Source organism: Colobus angolensis, unplaced genomic scaffold (assembly GCF_000951035.1).
Source record: "Colobus angolensis palliatus isolate OR3802 unplaced genomic scaffold, Cang.pa_1.0 Scaffold12, whole genome shotgun sequence".
NCBI lineage: Eukaryota > Metazoa > Chordata > Mammalia > Primates > Cercopithecidae > Colobus > Colobus angolensis.
The window spans coordinates 4,824,379-4,845,782 of record NW_012113141.1 but is presented as its reverse complement, the minus strand read 5'-3'; the positions used below and the strand labels follow the sequence as shown (position 1 = coordinate 4,845,782).

The window sequence follows — 21,404 nt, the reverse complement described above, 5'->3', positions numbered from 1 at the left end:
AAAGAAAGAAAGAAAGAAAACAAGTTTCCACAAACGTTTTTGAAGAATTCAAAATGTCATAATAATTGAGCACGATTTGTTATACTATAGTCCTGCTAATGAGAAGAATGGAACTTTTGTGGCGGGGGATAACATTTTGCTTAATTGGAGTTCACAGATCATGTTTACTACCCTCAGATCAACTGCAAAAATACTTATCTTTCTTTCTTTTATCTCTTTTAGAGAAAAAGTCTCAGTCTATTGCCTGGGTTGGAGTGCAATGGTATGATCATAGCTCACTGTAACCTCAACCTCCTGGGGTCAAGCAATCCTCCCAACCTCCCAAGTAGCTAGGACTACAGGCATGGGCTACATCACCTGTGGAGATGGGGCCTTACTCCGTAGCCCAGGCTGGTCTGAACTCCTGGCCTCTGTGATCCACCTGCTTTGGCCTCCCAGAGCTTTGGGATTACAGGTGTGAGCCACCGTACCAGGCCTAAAGATAGTTATCTTTAAAACCCATTCTCAGCTTGCAGGCTACACAAAAACAGGGAGGATGTGACTCCTGTGTCGATGTGGGGTGTGAAGAGGTCGGTCACTGCAGTTACCGTTTGTGTTTCCCTGATTTTTAGTCAGTTTCAGCATCTCTACATGTGTCCATCCGTCATCGGGGTTTCCCACTCCATGAATATCCTTTGCTTATTTTTCTGTTGGATTTTCCAACTTTTTCCTCTTGATCTGCAGGAATTCCTTATATATGCTATTAGTTCCTTGGTTTTAATCGTTGCAAAAATTTCCCTATATATCATTTGCTGTTAACTTATTCTACATATTCCGATTGAACTGGAACTCCTTTGATATAGAACAACTTTTCTTCTATGGCATGTGCTCCGGGGATGCTGAGAAGTCCTTTCCTACTACAAGGTCATGAAGATATACCCCCACATTTCCTTTTATGAGCTTTATATTCTACCTTTCACATTTAGGTCTTGAATCCATCTGGAGTCTACCTTGGTATACGGCGTATGGTAGGGATCTTGCTTTTTTTCTTCCACGTGGTGAGCTAGTTTTCCCAACACCAGCTACTAAACAAGTCATCCTTTCCTCGATGATTTATGGTGCCACCTTTATCATACAACAAGTTCCCATATTTATATCTGGGTCTGGTTCTAAGAGCTCTATTCTGTCCCATTGGTCTGTCTATCTTTGAAAGTGTACTAGATGTATTTGGGGCCTGCCCCACACATGGCCCCACCACCCTCTTCTGTACCAGCTGCCTAGGGGACAGCATTTCAGGCTGCCAGCTCCTTATGGCTTGTGGACACTGCTGTGGTGGTGAGCAGGACAATCTGACCCCTCTAGGAAACTCAGAATGGGATAACTATAGTATAGAGGTGCTTGGCAGCTGAGACAGCAGCTGAAAGGGCATTTCAAGAGCAGCGCAAAGAAGAGGCAGTGGCCCAGGTGAGACTGTGAGGGAGCCAGTGGAGAGAGGCAGATGCTCAGAGAGAGCACGGATGCTGTGGTGGGCTGAAGAATGGCCATCAAAGGCACCCAGGTCCGAAACCCTGCAACCTCTGCATGTTACTTACATGGCAAAGGGGACTTTGCAGATGTGGTTTGGTTAAAGATCTTGCAATGGGAGATTAGCATGGATTGTCTGGGTGGGCCCTAAATGTAATCACAAGGGTCCTCATTAGAGGGAGTCAGGGGGAAATTTGACTACAGGAGAGGAGAAAGCAATGGCAACAGGGAAGCGGGAATCGGAATGATGCAGCCACAAGCCAAGGGATGTTGGCAGCCACCAGAAGCAGTGGAAGAGGCAAGGATGGGATTATCTCCTGGAGTTTCTAGAAGGAACCAGACCTGCTGACACCTTGATTTTAACCCCATAAGCCTCATTTCAGACTTCTGGCCTCTAGAACTGTAAGAGAATAAACTTCTGTTGTTTTAAGCCACTAAGTTAGTGGCATTTTATTATGGCAACTATAGGAAATAAATACAGATGCTGTAGGAAAGGAGAAAACATCTGAGCTTTGTTCCTAGTTCCTGAGCCAGGAGACCCGATGCTGAGGAGCATCAGCTCAGGATATCCATGGGAACCCCGAGCCTCACAGCAAGCCCCTTTTCCTGGGCTCCTGAGAGCTCTTGGGTTCTTGTAAACACAGATGCCCTGAAAGGAATAATCCACACTCCTTAGCTTGGCCCAAGACCCTTCAAATCATCTTCCATGTTTCCTTTTCTGCAGTCTGATTTGTCTGTCCACTGTCCTTTAAATGTCCCTTGGTCCTCCCTCTAAGCCTCTGCTCATCTCAGCCTCTCCTGCTTGGGATGCTTTCCTCGCCACCTAACCAACCCACCCCTCAGTCCCAGCAGCAGCACCAATAACATCGCCGTGTGGGTGCTAGTGCACCCCATTTCCAAGGGCCATTCCATCCAACAGAGGGCTGGCATTTCCTGAGCACCTGCCCTGGGCCAGGAGCTGTTCTGAGCCCTTCACATGCATTGAGGTGACTCTCAGAAGGAAAGTCACTCAAGGAAAGGCCCAAGTCAAGATGAATCGTCCATCAGCATTGCCTGATCGTCAGTCACGTGGATACCAGCCTCCCAATTTCTGCTATGTTTGTATGAAACTTCTATTGTTATTTGTTTAGTAGTTTTCTTTAATTTTTTTAAACATCATCCTAAAAAAAACTCTTGAAGGGTATCACACATGGAGAACCAGTTCATCAGCCATGTGTAGAGGGTGGCTGTAACAGGGGGAAATGAGCCTGTGTAGTTTGCCTCCATGGTTAGCTGCATCAGCTCAACCTCTGAAGGCTCCAGCAGCTCTCCTTGTGTCCAGTGGGGACACGAGCCCAGTTGAAGAGGTGCTAAAGACATGAGCACCCAACTGAACTCTTTCCTGGATAGAACTGACAGAAATGGAAATTCTGTAAGAGAATCAAGAAGGGAATAACTGTCTGTGTGATTCAATGTTATTTCACGCCTCACCCGTGCATCCCTTAAAATCATCCCTTGGGAGTATCTTCTTACATTTGGGGAACCAGCATTCGGGTGAAGCTGTTATCCTCGCCTCTGCCCCAGCTCTCAACCCTTTTGGCCTCCTCTGATCTCCCCCAGGAACTCACCGACAGCACCAGCCACTCAGCAAATGCTGTGATGGAGGAGCGATTTCTCATACGTTTACCTCTGCAGCAAATCCTCAAGCTTCTTGGTGGCTTGGTTTTACATTTTCAGTTTCCATTATACAGTCTTGTCTGTCTCCTCAAGACCACCCCATGTGAGAGCTGGCATATTAAGACCTTGCCAACCACATGCTGAGTCATGAATGATCGATTCTTCAGTCTCTAGAGACTTTTTTTTTTTTTTTATTTTGGAGACAGGGTCTTACTCTGTTGCCCAGGCCAGAGTGCTGTGGGGCCATCTTAGTTCACTGCAGCCTCAAACCCCTGGGCTCAGCCTCCGGAGTAGCTAGGACTACAGGCACACGCCACCACACCCAGCTCCTACAGACTTCTAAAGAGGACTGAAAGCATCCCAGGGACTCAAATCCTCATTTGCAAAGTGCTCCTTTCAATCTCAACTAAATTGCTTTTGCTGACATTTGGGACTACCACTGTCATTATGAAGCAAAACTAGTCACCAGCCCCTTTAAAATAACCCTTGGTCTGCCGGACATCGTTGTGACGTGCCCTTCAGCATCTGCCTTTACAGATTCAAAAGTGCTTCAGTGATGTGATCCCACAAGTGAGGGCGGGGGAATCCTCACGCACTAGCAGTGGAAGGGGGTAGGAGGGGCAGTGAGTTAGAAAGCAGAAGCAGCCCGATTCCACCCACCTCGCCCCCATAAAGAAACGCCTTCAAGTGGTGGGTAGGGGTAAGGCTGGGATGGGAGAACTGCCCGACAGAATTAGATGTTGGGCAATAATTTCATTCTGTGCCAGAATGTTTGTTCACTTCAATGATTGTCTGAAAATATCTGCTCTGAAATCTCTGTTTCCAGGATATTGGTCAAATATTTGAATGGGAGCAGCCAGTTAATTGACTCAGAGCATTTGACAGAGAGGCAGACAGAGAGGTGGCAGAAAGCACAGGAAGTTTAGCCAAGTCCAGAAGTAGACCCAGTGATTCTCAGCCTGCAGCAGCCCGCTCAAGTGCTCAGGGCAGGGAGCAGTGGAGAAAAATGGGCTTAGAGCCAGGCTGCTGGGTTCAGTATCCGGTTCTATCACCTACCAGACATGAAACCTTGGGCAACGGGGCCTCAGTTTCCTCCTCTGTAAAATGGGGATAACAATAATAGGACAGTCTCATGGGGTTATTGAGAGGATTAAAAGAGTTGATGTAGGTAAAACAGTTAGATCCATTCGCACACATCCAATAAGTGGTAGCTATTATTATGATGTCATTATTACTCCATTGTCTGGCATCCAAACCTTTCCCAATGTGAGTTCCAACCTGCAGGAGAATGTTAGGACGGGGATGGGGGGAAAGTCCTATGAGTGTGTGCTCACAACCTACCCTGCGGGTGGCAACGCTTCTTCCTCACCATCTCCCCAAACCCTCCTTCCAGGACGGCCTTTCCTGGGGGAACAAACCCTATGTGTATTACATATGCCATGCTTCAGGCACCCATGATGAATTACTTGTGTAGTTGGTTTTCCCTAGGGTCCATACTGGATATGTCTGGGGAATGGGTGGGTGGGCTTTCAGTAAGCTGATATTTTGGCTAAAATAAAGCTTTCTTTTCTTCTTATTTCTTTCTTTTGTCCACCTCCTTTCCTTCCTTCCCTTCTTTTAAAAAAATTGCTTTAGGCTGGGCGTGGTGGCTTACACTTGTAATCCCAGCACTTTGGGAGGCTGAGGCAAGTGGATCACAAGGTCAGGAGTTCAAGACCACCCTGGCCAATATGGTGAAACCCTGTCTCTACTAAAAATACAAAAATTAGCTGGGTGTGGTGGCGGGCACCTGTAGTCCCAGCTACTCAGGAGGCTGAGGCAGGAGAATCCCTTGAACCCTGGAGGTGGAGGTTGCAAGTGGGCTGAGATGCCGCCACTGCACTCCAGCCTGAGTGACAGAGTGAGACTCTGTCTCAAAAAGAAAAAAATTGCTTTAAACAATGGGCTCTGTAGGAAAGATGGGTGAGGAGGGTGGCATGTTGTCCTCATGGCCCTTCCTGGCCCTACAGAGGGAAGGGCTGCAGGCTGGAGCTGGGGGAGCTGTTTGCATGTGAGTGGAGAGAGGCATGCAGTGCACAGGGCTCAGGCAGTGGGGCTGTGGGACCCAGATCCTGAGTGCAGCCTGCAGCAGGGGAGGAGCCCACAATCCATCTGGCTCCAGGGTCATGGGGCACCCAGGGGATGCTGGGCCATTTCAGGGGCTAGAGAGGGTGCCTACAGCAGGGGTCTGGTGAGTTACCCACCTCCAGCAGCTTTGTGCAGGGGACACCAAGAGGGATGAGGGCAGGAGAGCTGGCAGGGCAGTTAGAAAGTGCAGGGGAACTGCCTCCTCCCCACCCTGTAGGTGCCTCTGCAACATTTGGTGGGGATTTTACAGAGAACTAAAGTCTGAGGGGTATACAGACATGGAGGAAGGCCACGAGTCAGTGAAATCTGGATTTTTAGAGACCCCATTAATACCTACAGGCTGAGGAATCCAGGCCTGGTGTTTCTTGTTTGTGTTTGTCATCAACTAGACTATAATTTTTTCAATGCTAATAATAACAATAAAGTGTGCCTACTATGTGTTAGGCACTGTTTTGAGAGCTTTGCTTGTATTAACTCATCTGATGCTTAAAATAACCCTATGAATATTCCCATTTCACAGATGAGGAAATTGAGGCACAGGTGGATGTAACCTGCTCAAGGTCACCTGAGATTTGAGCCCAGGCTGACTGTGGGAAGGGATTGTGATGAAGGTTTCTTGCCTGCTCTCTCTTCCCAGGATGCCTTGCCTGTGGCAGGCACATAATAAATACTGATGACACGGACACGCTGATAGAAACGTAGGTGCAGATGTCAATGTTTTTGTTCCCCAGGGAAGCCATGAATCAGAGCTGTGTAGGGTGGGAGGTGGCTGATGGGCTGAGTAACTAGAACTCCATCTGGCTGCTCACCCTCTCTGCAGGGTACCCCAGGGGGTCTCCCTCCTACGGCCCCCACCGAGTTCTGTCATCCTTCCTGCTCCAGCAGTGGCTAAGCTGAGCCCAGAGAGACAAGGAAATAGCAATGTGGGCTTGCGGGTGTCTTCAGGTTTAATATCTTTGTAACCATATTGCAAAAGGGCATGCCTAAGACAGCGCCTTATGCTTAATCTTTCTCTCTTATTGCTTTTTCTTTTGTATGATTTAACCTTGCACCAGGTATCAAGCTAGATAAATAAAAACTTTTATTTCAGATTAGCCCCAGCTGGGGGCTGCCTTGAAAGCTGAGCAGTCATCCAGGGAGTCAGATGAAAAAGGGAGCTGGGAATCTGAGCTGCTTAGAGGGGCTCGTCTCAGGTTCAAAGCCCCCAGAAGATATTGGAGACCTTTTCTGAGGCAGGAGCGATGAGGATCTCTTCCCATGCCCATAGCCTGGAAAGGTGGAGGCAGGCAGCTGACATTTCCCTGGTCCAGCCTTCCTAAATCCCCTTCCTAGACGCCTCCTTATCCTAGGCACCCTCTCCTCACCCTGGCGTTTTCTTCCTGATGTTTTTAACACAGCAGGGAAACACTGTCTTTGCTGATTTATTTACGATCCCTTTCCTCCACTAACATGTGAACTCCACGAGGGTGGTGATGGGGGCTTTCGGTTCACAGCTGGTCCCGGGGTCTAGCATGGAGCTTGGCACACAGTAGCCACTGAATAAGTACTCACTGGTTAGCTGAATGAATGAATGAACAAATACATGAATGAATAAATGAATGATTGAATGAATCTTAATATTCCACTCCTACACACAGACCACCAGGCTGACATAAATCCCTTGGCTTTTCAGGCAGAATAGCAAACAATAGCAGAAAAAAATGTGAGTTTTAGAAGCAGGAAGGTCTACGTTTGAATCCTGGGTCTGCGGCTCATTTGCCCTGTGGCCCTAAGCATGTTTCATGAGCTCTTTGCGTTTAGGCTTCCTCATCTGTTAAACGGCTCTAGCCAGCCACATTCGGGGCTTATGATGGGGGTGAGAGATGATGTGTGTAGCTGAAGGCAAACTCTTGAACACATCCAGAGAGAGATACATGGATGTTCATAGCAGCACAGTTTGTAATCAACCCATCAACAGGGAAATGGATAAGTAAACTGCAATATTTTCCCATGATGGAGTAATACGCATAGTAAACATGAAAAATGATACCCACCTGACAGCATGGATGAGTCTTGGATATATACTATGGAGGAGAAAATATGAGTCCCAGGAGCCTATGTATAACATGATACTTGTAAAATAAAGTTCAAAGACAACTAAATCCAAGCAATATGTCATCCACATATATGCGATATTTCCCACAAGGAAGAGAATAAGAGAATACAGGATTCAAATATGTGGTTCTGGGGGATGGGAGGCAGGGAATGGGGTGGAGGAGGAACACACAGGTGGTAAGGTGTGGGGAAGGTGAGGCTAAGGTGAGGGTAGGGTGTGGGTAAGGTAAGGGTAAGGTGTGGGTAAGTTGTGGGTAAGGTGAGGCTAAGGTGAGGGTAAGGTGAGGGTAAAGTGTGGATAAGGTGAGGGTAAGGGGTGGGTAAGGTGAGGGTAAGGTGAAGGTAAGGTGAGGGTAAGGTGTGGGTAAGGTGTGGGTAAGGTAAGGGTAAGGTGAGGGTAAGGTGAGGGTAAGGTGAGGGTAAGGTGAGGGTAAGGTGAGGGTAAGGTGAGGGTAAGGTGAGGGTAAGGTGAGGGTAAGGTGAGGGTAAGGTGTGGGTAAGGTGAGGGTAAGGTGTGGGTAAGGTGTGAATGAGGTATGGGTAAGGCGAGGTAAGGCACAGGTGATGGTCTTGCTCTAGGTGGGCTGGTGAGTTTCACAGGCATCCACAATATTATTAAGGCTAAGAATGAAACAAAAGAGAGCTACACATGGACCAATGTTAATCGTGAGCCAAGAATTACGTTTAAATCAATTCTGTGTACCAGAGGTAGACCAAGTTAAAAGAGAAAGAGAATGCAAACTAAATGGTGGCTAATTTCATATTCCTCCAAAGATCTCAAAGCTCTTGAAAGTCAATAAAAAGCAGTTATCTTAAAGATTGAGGAAAAAGCCAAAGAGAACCAAAAAAGAAAAAAAGACAAGTTCCCGTTGACATGGGGGAACCAGAATCTCCCACCCAAACAACCTCCAACCATGAGCAAGAACCCTCCCAACCCCGCAGAGCTGCCTCAGCCATGGCTCTGGCTCAGAGATATGGTTCCCTAAGCTGCGTGGACTAATAAAAAGGGCCCATGCAGTCCATGCCTTGCCCGGCTGGGGAAGTGGACTCAGGTCTAGCAGAAGGGGGAAGCCTTGAGAGTGTTTCCACAGCACTCTATGTTCCGAGCAAGGGACAGAGACAGACTCCTGCCCATGAGGAGGGTATGGGGAAGAAGAGACGCAGAAAGGGAGAGTTTCACTGTGCTGCAGTGAAACCTCTTAAAAGTCCACCCAGCAGTGTTATTTATGGGAAGGAAGCAAGGGGCAAGCCACTGTTACCGACAAAGAGCATACAGGACCTCATTAAAGGAGAGAGGAAGAACAGGGAATCATGAGCACAGCTGTAAAGACTGGTTTATCACAAAGGCGGGCTCATGAGAGCACCAGGAGAGGCCGGGTGGCAGGAAGCGCACCCTGGAGAGAAGAGGGAGAAAGATCAGGGGGAAGGAAGAAGTGCAGACTTCCCTGTGGCTCATCAGGAGCAAGTGAATGTTGGTGTGATACATTGTTGCTGTTTCGGCATGATGATGGGAGAGAACTGTAAATAATAGACCAGTGTGTTTGTATAATTAAATTAAAAACCCTCCAGAGGCTCTGTCCCTAGATATTCTTGAAAGAAGAGAGCTACAGGATGCAAATGGGCTAAACCTATACTTTGGACAGTAGGTTTGTTCCAGCTTGAGAGAGAATGCTTCTCAATTGCTAGTGGCTGCAAGAAGGCAGGTAAGAAAGGCTTAGAGGCCCATCCTTGTGCTGGGATCAATTAGTGATGTCTGCCATGGGTGAAGAATGGGGTGTTTTGGTACATGTGGGTCTAGGGTGGCATTCACAGATGTTAACAAGCTTTTCTTATGAATATGTCCCTTTCTGCCTAGGCCACCACCATGACCTGAGAAACCTAGACTCAAACGTTAGTAGTTTATTTGTCTCCTCCTTTTCCTGCATCATCTATTTTCAGTACATCACCAGAGCCTGCTGACTTGGCTCCTGTACATCTCCACAATGACCCCCAGATCTCCCCTCAGCAAGGATAGATTAGAGTCACAGCCTGTTAGCAGATCGCCATCATTCCAGTGCTTCCTGCTCCAATCCACCCAGAACTGTGTGAGATGAATCTCCCAGTGACCCCGTGTTCACTTCCCCCACCCCAGCCGCACTCAAGAACCTACTTCTTGTTGCTTTCTGTATCTTCTAGCAACTGCCCTGCCACCCCTTTCTTATCTGCCCTGGACTCCTTCCTGGTGACCTCTGGCTCCAGCCAGGTGAGCCATTCCCCAAGATGCCCCGAGATGTTTGGGGCTTCCAGGCACCCATTGTGCTACCCCAAGCCAGGAGCTATGGTGTGCGATTCAGAGTTCCAAAGCAATTCTGCTTTTCCTGAGTTTTCACTTCTCAGGGGCAGAAAATGCCAAGCAGCTTAATCACAAGGGCTTTGAAGTGTTTCGCACAATGGTCTCCTATGATAGCTGTCCCCCACCAGGCCATGGCCAGGGGCCCAATTCAGTTATTGGCATATGTGGGGGGTGTGAGCTTGTGCAAGTTTGACTGTATCTGATTATTCTCCCTGCGTACACACACACACACACACACACACACACACACACACACACATACACACAGACTTCCCTTCAAAGCAATCAATGTATTTTCATGTATTTCAATGTATTTTAAAGCACTCAATGTACCTCCTCACTGGTAGCATTAAAATAAAATTCAGAGACAAGCAAGGGAAGGCTCTGTCCTTCACTAACATAGTACCCCAGTGTGACCTGGAAGTGAGGCCACTGCCTTTCAAGTTGAAAGTGAGGGGTTTCAGCCTGATACTTCTCACTTACCCTTGATTCTAGCCCTGTGTTTCTCAACCTTCTCTTCATCGTCACCCACCCCACTCAACCCCTTGCCCCAGGAGCCACTTTAGACATTTTTTTTTTTTTTTGAGACAGAGTCTCGCTCGGTTGCCCAGGCTGGAGTGCAGTGGCCAGATCTTGGCTCACTGCAAGCTCTGCCTCCCGGGTTTACGCCATTCTCCTGCCTCAGCCTCTCGAGTAGCTGGGACTACAGGCGCCCGCCACCTTGCCCGGCTAGTTTTTTGCATTTTTTTTTTTAGTAGAGACGGGGTTTCACCATGTTAGCCAGGATGGTCTCGATCTCCTGACCTCGTGATCCGCCCGTCTTGGCCTCCCAAAGTGCTGGGATTACAGGCTTGAGCCACCGCGCCCGGCCCACTTTAGACATTTTTACGTAATTGCTTTCCTCCCCTGACATGAAATGTCAACACCACGGACATAATGTAAATCTGCTTTATACATTAAAAGAGTAAGATCTTTGCCAGTACAAAATTTTGCCGCCATTGAGAACACACACTCTTTTAGACCAGAGCTTCTCAAAGTGTGGTCCCCAGGCCAGCAGCATCAGTGTTGCCTGGGTGCACCCAGAGTTTCTGATTCTTTAGGTTTAGTGAGGATGCAAAACCTTGCATTTCTAATAATTCCCAGATGATGCTGATGTTGCTGCTCTGGGGACCACACTTTGAGAACTAGTGGGTTGTCATGGAAACAGGGAGGTTCTGGAACCTGAGGGACTTGGGTTCAAATCCCTATTCTGCCTCTTAGTAGCTGTGACTATTGGCCAATATATGTAAACTCTCTGAGCCTTGTTTTCCTTGTCTACGTCTCTCTCATAGACTGTTCTGAGGGATAACTTGTGTCCAGGCTGTGCCTGGTACATGGCAGGTACCCAATAAACAGGGTTCTCCTCCCCTCACTCTGGGGGATGGTCCTGAGCTGTGGACGACAGCAGATGGGGAAATGGATGTGGGAAGCAAGAAGAGATTAGGCCTTTTCAGCATGAAAAGAGGATAGAACTCTGCCCTCACCCACGGCACTTGTCCCGTCACCACCTCCTCCAAGGCCTCTACGCGCCCCTGGCCTCTGTCTGGCTCTGTCCCCCAATGTGGCCTGTGGCCGAGCAGTCGGGGCTGCAACTCTCAGCTGGACACCCCAACCTCTTCCCTACTTGCTCCTAGCTGCTGTCCCCCAACCTGTCTGCTTCACCTTGACCACAATAAGCTGCCCAAAGGCACTCCTGACCATGCACCCCACCCCTCAAGACTCCCCAGGTGGCCCCTTGCTGCTCTCAGGAGCCGGGCACCCCACATGCTGGCATTCTCCTGAGCTGGGCACCCCACATGCTGCATGGCCAGCCCGGCCTCCCTCTGCAGCCTCAGCACCCGACTACCCCACCCCCCTGCCACCGCCTCCCTTGTGTGCTGCGCCTAGTCACGCTGAGCTACTGCAGATGCATGAATGTGGCTCCTCTCCTACTGCAGAGTCTCTGTACACACTGTTCTTTCTGCCTGTCCGCCCCTCTTTCCGGCGAATTCTTACTCCTTCTGCAGTGCCTGGCTTCTGTGATCTCTCCTCATGGAGTCTCTCCAGCCTGCGCTGAGTGGCTGAGGCACCCCCTCCCAAGGATCCTTTCTCTCTTCTTATCATGGATATTTTTGAACACACACAGAAGTAGATAAAACAGTCTAACGGGCCCCCAGGAAGCCATCACTCTATGTCAACATCAGCATATCTTGTGCCTCCTCTTCCCAGAGTTCCACCCGGGTAACAAAGCTGCCTCTGCATAGGTCTGTCTCCTGACCAAACTGCAGGTTCCCAGGGCGAAGATGGTGCCCTGGTCTCCACCACCTCTCAGGACATTAGCATAGCTCCTGGCCCAGAGAAAGCCCTCAGTCACCTGTGGGTGGGAATGAAGAGTCCACTCTGCTCAGTGCCTTAGCTACGAGATCAGGTGCTCTTCTGTGTGCTAACTCGGCTCAGCTCACTAAACCCCCACAGGCCTGTGAGGCAGGGACTGTTATCATCTCCATTTTACAGATTGGAAAACGGATGCTTAGAAGGTTATGCAGCTGGTCAGTGGCAGAAGCTAAGCCAAGGCCACCTAACTCTAGAACAGAGCCGCCAAGAGAACTGGAATATGGGCACATGGGTGATTTTAAATTCTCTAGTAGTCACAAAAAAGAAATAGGTGACATTAATTTTAATAATATGTTGTATTTCACCCAGTATATCCAAAATATTATCATTTCAACATGTCATCATTCATTACCAGTGAGATATTTTATCACCTGTTTTTGCACACTAGGTCTTCAAAATCCTATGTGTTTTATCGACAGCATATCTCAATTCAGACTAGCTGCACTTCAAGTGCCTAGTAGCTACATGGGCTCATGGGCAAATGCATTGGCTGGCACAGCTAGAGGTCACCACCATGGACAACGGCTCCAGAGCCTGTACTCTCAACCACTACCCTGTGCTCAAACAAATAATGGAGGAAATGAATGAATGAGTCCCAAGGACTCCTGGGTCCTGCTTGTTCCTTGACAATTAATAATCCTTAGGCCAGGTGCGGTGGCTCACGCCTGTAATCCCAGCACTTTGGGAGGCCAAGGCGGGCAGATCACAAGGTCAGGAGATCGAGACCATCCTGGCGAACACGGTGAAACCCCGTCTCTACTAAAATACAAAAAAATTAGCCAGGCATAGTGGCAGGCTCCTGTAGTCCCAGCTTCTCGGGAGGCTGAGGCAGGAGAATGGCGTGAACCTGGGAGGCGACAGAGCTTGCAGTGAGTGGAGATCGCGCCACTGCACTCCAGCCTGGGAGACAGAGCAAGACTCCGTTTCAAAAAAAAAAAAAAAAAATCCTTAATATTTTTGGCCCTTTAGAGTCTCTCCAGCACCCTCTCACCCATGTGGGGATTATTAACCCAGTTCCGTGGGTAAGGACCACCGGGTCGAGAGGTCGAACCCCTTGCTCAGATACATTGCTGGCAGGTGGCACAGCTGGGGCTCGAACCCACAACTTCTGACTCCAAGTTCAGTGCTCTGTTGGTGAGGGGGGGTGGCGAGTGCAACTGCCCCTTGAAGGAGGGCTGTGTCTGTCTGGCAGAGGAAGGATGAGGCCAGAGGGGGTGTCTGTTGAGACCACAGGCTGGGCTGTCCTTTGGGGACGGGAGCCTGCAGAACTCTGTTTTTGTCAGGCCCCAAGAAAATGATGCCACTTGTGGGTGGCAGGGCAGGTACAGGCTGAGGGAGAAGATGGGGCCCATGCCAGGTCATCTATGGGAAAGAACTTGTCATTCCTCAGTCTCAGTTTGGCCACGAGGAGCTGAGAACAAATTGATGGCAATGGAGCCATAACTTAGCGCTGAAGGCCTCTTTGTTCTTGGCAAAACAGAGGGGTCATTAGTAATGGGGAATGCACTGGTGTGCAGACATAAATCCCCATAGCTGCAGGGCAGATAAACAGCCTGGAGGGGACAGGGTACCAGGGGACTGGGCAGGTTAACTGTGGGCCATGGATCCAGTGTGGGCTCAGGCCTGTCTCCAGCCACGTGGGGCAGACAGGCCTCACCCACTGCAGACAGAGCCACCACCAGCAGACAGAGCCACCACCAGCCCAGGCTTCTGGGGGTGCCCCAGAGACTTGAGTCACCCACATCACCACACTCAGGACTCTCCACTTGGCTCTGCCCACACGCTACAAAGCCCTTAGTTCTTTCTTTCAAAGGAAAATGGTTCCTGAGCTTCCAGGGCTGGGGCAGGCCCCTTCTGAGCACTCAGGGCAAGCTTGGGGCAGTCAGCTGTAAAGATGCCCTCAGGGTGACATGAACCATCCCTTCTGCCTGCTTCCCAATAAATAGGCACTGGCCAGGCCACCCAGGAGAGGGCTGCGACCAAATGTTACCAGAGAGGCAGGTGTGTGAGACAGACCCTCGGTAGACAATGTTCCTTTCAGCCGTGTCTACACTGGTAGAAGGAAGTAGAGATGAGGCCAAAATCCTAGCCCGCTGTCTACCTGCTCTCCTGGGGACAGTGCCCTCCTGCCCATCAACCTGCTTGAGGTTCATGCTGAGAATGTCTCTCAGGGAGACTGTGCCAGCCCAGGGCCAGGGAGAAGGGGGCAGGAATGGTGGGTAGGGGCAGCCCCATTGAGCCAGTCAGGATGGGTAGGGAAGAAAGAGAAAGACTGACCTTTGCTCGAGCTGCTCATTACCCAACAGGGGTTTGGGTGACGCAAGGTGGTGACAAACACCCACAAAATAGGTAGAGGAAGACCTAAGGCCACCCAGCAAGTGTCGCTCAAGTGGTAACATACTAAGGATGGCAAATATTTGTCACACAGTGGCCCTCTCCCTTGCCACATCCATAGCAGACTCTGCCAATTGAATACTGCACTCATGAGCCTGTTTGGTTCCATGATCCTTTGCAGGCAGTCATTACCAATCAATCAAAACTGGCATGTGAGAAGTAACCCATTTGTCATCCTTTCTAAAAGCCCTTAAGACACATCTGTGCTGGCAGTGGGAATCCTATAAAGCTATGCTGAATGCCTCAGGCCTTCCAGAAGTTTCTGTCTCCTGACCTCACCTCCACACACATCCCTTCCCTGTGGTTTCAAATCCTGGGTCTCCCTTCTCACTCTGTTATTTGTACTTGGGAGCCTGTCCCAGGAGATTTTGCCCCTGGAGATGTTTCAGGTGGTCGTGCCCAGACTGCAAGCTCCAGAGTCCAGCCCAGACACCAAAGGCTCAGCAGCTCAGCCCTCCAGCCTCCTTCCCCAGAGGGAGAGAGCAGAGAGATGGTTCTGGCTGGAGCCATCAGGGTTTATTTGAAGACTGGAGAGGACCCAAGGGTCTGGACTGGCAGCCTGGCACCCAGCATGAACCTAGAATGGACCAGCACCCTGGAGGATGGGCTCACAGAGTCTCTGCAGAAGTTCCCATTCTAAGCATGACCTTGAACCAAGTCCTGGCTCTCTGCTCTCCACCTCCATCCAGGCTGGGGTATATCTGAAACCAGCCCAGAGGCTGTCAGCACATGAGAGACATACCCCTGCCCAGCCGAGCACTCCCTTCCTGCTGCCGCTCTGTCCTGGCTCCCCAACTCCATCACCCAGGGCTCACCGGTGTTCCCTCAGTTCTCCAGCACAAGCCCCTAGTCACTGGGAGGCTCTTATGCTGTGTCTCAATTTGCAAAATTCATGAAGAAGATCAGCACCAAGACAGGTCTCCTCTTCTCCTCTGCCCACCTAGAAAGGGCCTCGATTCCCAAGCGGGTCCTGCCTTCCTGCAGAACAGTTTCCTTCCTGGGCCTGGCTTCCTCACATCCCCGTGTGAGGACTGCCTGAACCTGAACTGCCTGGGGTGCTGTGAGAAAGGACCATTCTTGGACCCATCCTAGACCTCCAGGAGAATCTCCGTGGGGCCCAAGGACTTTGTATTTTGGGTAGGAGCCCCAGGAGATTCTTGGGCATGCTGGAGTTTGAAAACTCACTCCCCTAGAGTGACATTCACTCATTTTGCAAGTACGTATCAGGGTTTATGCTAACCAGGTCCTGTGCTGGACACCAGAATGATGAAATGGGGGGAGGGGGTGGTGCAGAGGCCCAAATCCATGCTCCTGCTGCCAGTCACCACCTGCGCTGGGCTGGGAGTGGCTCTGGGTCCTGGAGTACACTGGGCTTAGAGACAATACAATAGTCATGTCAGCAGCTGCAGGTCCCAGGTGGACACCCCTGGTTTTCTGCATTGCCAAGGACATGAGACATCTCCCTCCTACTAGTTAACTCCTAGCTTCCCAAGGTAGCATTAGCTGATAGCTCTAGTAATAACCATAGCTAACACTTATGCAGTACTTTACATGCATTAACTAAGCCCTTTATATGTTAAATCATCTGACTCTTACGTCACCTCGAGGTAGGTACTCTTACTGCTCCCATTTTGTGGAAGTACAGGCAAATTGAGGGATAGGGACCCACCCAAAATGACATGGCACAGTAGACTCCCTCCTCCTCCATGTTCTTGATCACTATGCCTTGCTGTCCTCTGAGCTTCAGGGGCAGGATGCTACTCCAGCAATGCCAGTCCCGGTTCTGGGGGTGTGGGAGTATGGTAGGGACAGGCAGTGGGTGGAAACTGGCCAGACGTCCTCTTGGCCATCAGCCTGGCCTGCCCAGATACACCAGGCTGACCCTTCACCGACTCGTGGGCTGGGCAGGGAGGCAGAGAGTGGCATGTATGGGGGGTGGGCAGAGCCAGAGTCTGCGGGCGAGCAGCTTCTCGCCGCATCCTCAAGGCATCCTTGCTCTAAAACCAACCAGCCCTGGGAGAGCCAAACAGAGCTGCCATTTGTCAGTCTTTGGGTGGGGCGTGGGTCACGGATCCTGTCACCCAGAACCATCTCTGCCATCAGTCACTATTCTGCTCAACCAAGGCATCTGGTGGCAAGGGGGCCGATGTTCCCCCCTGCAACATTCCAGATGTGACATGAATTCCTAAGGGTCGGAAATGTGAAAAGAACATGAAATCAGCTGTAGTTGCAGCTCCGTTTGTTCTAAAATGATGTTAGAACTGCCACCTTTTCATCAAATACGAAAAGAAAAAGACAAACCCAGAGTGCTGGAGGAGGTTAGATGGGAGTCACCCAAGTCCCAGGCCCAGAGCCCCAAAGTGCCCAAGTGTCTCAGACCTTGGACAGCAGCACACGCTCCCATCCCCCAGTGCTAGCCAAGTAGCCCCCAGACATTTTAGCCTCTGTTGGCTTCCCAGCATCTCTTCTCCCCGTTCCTACTGCCTTCACTCGGTCCCCTTCCTGGCCCTTTGGCGAGGACTGTCCCTGTAGGCAGGTCTCCTACCCTGTCCCACATGCCCACAGACCTCTCCTTAGCCCTCAGAGCCTGAGACACCTACTGGCTCTCCTTGGGTGGAGGATAGAGGGGTGAGAGGTGAGAGGGGCAGCCTCTGCCTTACCTGAAACAATGGTGTAGCCAATGCCCCGAGGACGTCCTTTATCCTGGTCTATGGCGGTGATGATGCGCACCGTGGTGCCCTGGCAGAAGAGAGGAGGGACTTGAGTTTGGGTCCCCTGGCTGCTGTCTTTCTTTGCAGCTGTCATGGCACCCACAGCTTCCCTCCCCAGGCTGATCCTGGCTGCAAGGGCAACCCAGGAAGTAGGTGCCAAGGGCTCAGGCCTCAGCTGCCCTGGGCACACTGTAGTTCCCAGGCAAATGCCCTATGGTCCATGGGGAGGCCCAACCTTACCGATGCTATCATTCCCCTTTCCCCTTCACATATCCCTTGTTCAGATGGACCACCATGGAAGAAGAACCGATGAGGAGCATCCAGCGAAGAGACAAGAGATCTGGTCTCTAGCTCAACCACCCATCACATTGCTGTGTGACCTTAGGAAGGTTGCTGTACCTCTCTGGCCTCACTTTCCCCCCACCTTAATAAGGATAACAACAAAAAGCCTGGGACCTTGTTTTCACTGGGGTCTGAATAAAGGAGAACATGATGGATCAATTACCTTAGGGATGAAAGCATAAATCGTGAAAGCATGTATCTCGGGGGATGACCATGGCAACTCCGGAGGCTGCCATGGCCCTAGGAACCATGGCCCACACAGTGCTGTGCCTGGCAATTCCTGCTTGGAATGGCTCTGCCCACACCCCTATTCATTCTTGCTGCAGCACTGGTGGAGAAGGGGCCAGGAGCTGGAACTAATAGGATGGGGAGCCAGGGGAATGTGTTCTTGGGGAGCACAGCCTACGGCATGAAGTCAAGGATATCTGAGCAGACAGCTGCTATACACATATGAGGAGTGTGAGTACACATGTGGCTCAGATGGAGCCATGTGTATGTACCAAAAAGGGGAGAAGTCCACCTGGAGGAACTGGCAAACTGCTGTACAGATGGCAACATTCAGCATGGGTCATGAAGCATGAGTAGGAGTTTGCCAGGGAGAGAACATGAAGAGGAAGGTGCTCTGGGTAGAAGGCAGAGCTCAGGCAAGTGCTTGGAGGCATAAGACTGTCCTAGAAAGAGATCCTGGCATACAACTGGCACATTCAAATATCAATTAATGGGTTGGTTGATTGACTGAATAAACAAATGAACAAACAAGAATTTGTTTAAACCTTCACAGAGCCCTTAAACAGGGCTTAAAATCACTGCCACCACTTGCTGAGTCACCCCTTGCCCGGGGCAGCCTTTACCTGGCTCCCCAGGTCCTATCGCACCATGGCCAGTGCCAGCCATGCCTGCCTACCTTGCTTGCCTGAGGCTCTGGCTCCAGGCCACAGTGTTTCCCTGGGTGATAGAGAGCAAGACAAGCCTGTCCCCATCCCCAGGGAAATGTCAACTCTGGCATCTGCATGGCTAATGAGGGCTCTTGTGGCCTTGGCCACTTCTCTACACTCACTGTTTATCAGCAGGAGGCTGAAGCCTGCGCTGCACCCCCGCCCCCCTCACCTGTGCAGAGGCTTGTTCCCTGACAGGCACACCCTGTGCTCTTGTGGGACAAGCTGCTCCTCCTTTAACTCCACCCAATCTTGCTGCCATGACACAGCAGGGGCACCCCGCTACCTCACCCTCCCCAGGCACTGGTATCCCTTCACAGCAGTTGCTCCATGCTCTCCTGGCCTGCTAGGATAACTAGGCCTGAGGCCCACCGGAGCATCACCCCAGGGAGTCACTAAGCAGTACTCAGGGGCAACTGCACGTCCCAGGCACACATGCAGGGCAGGGCTAGGCCAGGCCTGGGACAGTGATCCTCAGGAGGAGGCACGAGGGGGCTGGTGTAGGCCTATGTAGAGGAGACCTGGTGACCAAAGTGCCCTCAGTCCTCAGAGCCCGTGCTAGGCTCCTGCATGGGGCTGCCCAGAGGCCTCCTGGGCGGGCAGGGCTCTGTGGAGGGCAGCTGGTTCTCCAGGACAGGAGGACAATGGGGACTCTTCCCACAAGAGTCGTACCCGAGCTTCCACGAAGCAAGGTCTGACAGGCTCCTGGCAAAGTTTGGGGTTTCATCTCTTTTTGGGTAAATAAATCCACTTTTAATAAAACCCTGAGCTTTTAATACAAGTGCAGCCAGAAAGACTGGAAATGTTATGAGAAGGAATTAACAGGGAGGAATGGGGGCTCCTGGGAGCCCACAGCTCTTGTTTCAGAGGCTCAGTGATTATATTTTCAATATACTGAAACTTATTTCCAAAGACAGGGGATGGAGAAGTGCGGCTGTGCTCGGCCCAGAGCCGGCCCCGCTCCCAAGGGCACGCTGCCTGCTGTGCTTCTCCAGGGAGCCAGTCCAGTTGCAGTGTGTACCAGGGTGTGACCTGCCAAGGGCATCTGCCCTTCACAGGAATCCACATTTCAGGGAGTAGGAAGCCTCCTGAGAGAGAGGCTACAGCGTGCAGGCCTGCAGGGGCCCAGCTGTTTGTGATGGAGGAGCGGACAAGCACCACAAGCTGGTTAAGGGTTTGACTCTGCTGCCAGACTGCGTGCGCTCGAATCCTTTGAGTAAGTTACCTGTAACCTCTTGTTGCCTTGTTTTCCCCATCTATAAAATGGGTAAAAATCACAATCCCCACCCCTCCACAGCCGATAAACGTGAAGCACTCAGAACAGCACCTGACGTACGGCAAATGCTATAAACGTGATTGTTACTATTTATTTGGGCCTAGAATCGCTGTGTGCATCTGAGGACAACTCAGGGGCCTCTTCCCAGAAAGTGCACATCCACGTGGGTTTTTCCAAAGAATTTCAGCAAATTCAGACTCCCCAACACCCCACATTAATCATCTCTACTTAGCGGCAAGGGGATTTCTGTGCATTGTGAGGACAGCTAGCAGCCTCCAGGGCAGAACTGGCATGAGTGGAGTGCCTACGATGTGCCACTGTGTGGGGCACCCAGCAAGGTTCCCCCTCTCTCTCTTTCCTCACATGGGGGTACGTGTGAGCAAACTGAAGCTCAGAGTGCTCAGGGATTTGCTGAGGGTCACAAGGTGCAGTGGGGAGGGGAAAGGGGTGGGGGTGACTGGGGAATGGAGGGCCACGTGGGGTGGGCCCGGGGGACCCCATTGCTCTCTGGAGGAGGCAAGGGCTCAGGGCTCTGCACCCAGTGGGTATGCCAAGCTGAGATGTGGGTGAGGTGTGAGAGGCAGCCCCAGCCTCTGAGGCCCGGGCAGTGGGGACACAGTTGAGAGAAGCTGGACTTCTCCAGAAGGGAGTGTGTCTCTTCCCTCTGTGGCTTGTCCCCTTCCAAAGATGCCCTTGTCAGGAAAACTGTGGACACAGGAGCCCAGCTGGGCTGTGCATGGCCTCAGGGGTCCGTGTCCTCCTCCTTCTCAGCAAGCTCAGCCGGGACACCCCCTACCCCATTTCCATGACGGGATTAAGGACTTGAAAGGTGAATGTGCAGCTTGCTTCGGGAATAGGAGGTGTCCTTGGAGGGGGCAGGCTGGTGGGGGCTGAAAGGGACTTCCGATGAGAGCTGCCACAGCAGATTCTGAGGTAGCAAATCCTATTTCTCAGTCCTTAATTCCAGTCAATTCCAGTCGAAGGGCTGATAGGCATCGGCTGGCAGTAATTTGTGCAGTTTATCCGCTCTTTTCACCTTCTATCGGCCCTTCACTGACGGGCAGGCCGACATGCTGCTGCTCGAGTGAGGAAATTAAAATCTGATGCAATAATCCCAAATAAGAAGGATTTTATTAGGTAATATATACACTTTAGATGAGGCATGCTAGCCCGATACGCTGATAGGGGGAGGCATACATGCTGCGAGCTGCAGATAAAGAGGGGGAGTTGGGGAGAGTGGGGAAAGGTCCAGTTGGGGCCCTGGGGCAACAGAGGCAAGGCTGGGAATGGGGGTACTAGGTTCCTCTGGCCTGGGAGGCAGAGCAGGCCAGGGTGCATCTCAGCCTGGGCCCGGCCAGGGAATTGCTGCATTAAATCAGGGTTCTACACTGTAAAGGGACATGGAGGGCCCAGATCAAGGCACAGAAACCAATTAGCAGCCGGGAAGGATCAGGCTGGGAGTGCAGGGGAATCAGCCTGCAGGACAGAGGCTCTGCAAAAGGCAAGGGAACTCGAGAACTCCTCAAGTGTGGAGACCAGAGGAAGGGCAGAGGTGTGTGGACACAGAGGCGGCTTCTGTGGGCACCAGGGGAGCCGGGCAAGGCTGGAGGGTCTGAAACCCT

At 51.0% G+C, this 21,404-nt stretch overlaps 1 protein-coding gene across 1 annotated transcript in view; it reads right to left on the bottom strand.

Annotated features, from left to right (window-relative positions):
* Positions 1-21,404, bottom strand: part of CDH23 (cadherin-related 23) — a 296,198-nt gene that overhangs the window by 140,201 nt on the left and 134,593 nt on the right. The window contains 1 exon segment of the mRNA XM_011927642.1: positions 17,179-17,257. Coding sequence (XP_011783032.1) covers positions 17,179-17,257 — 79 coding nt within the window.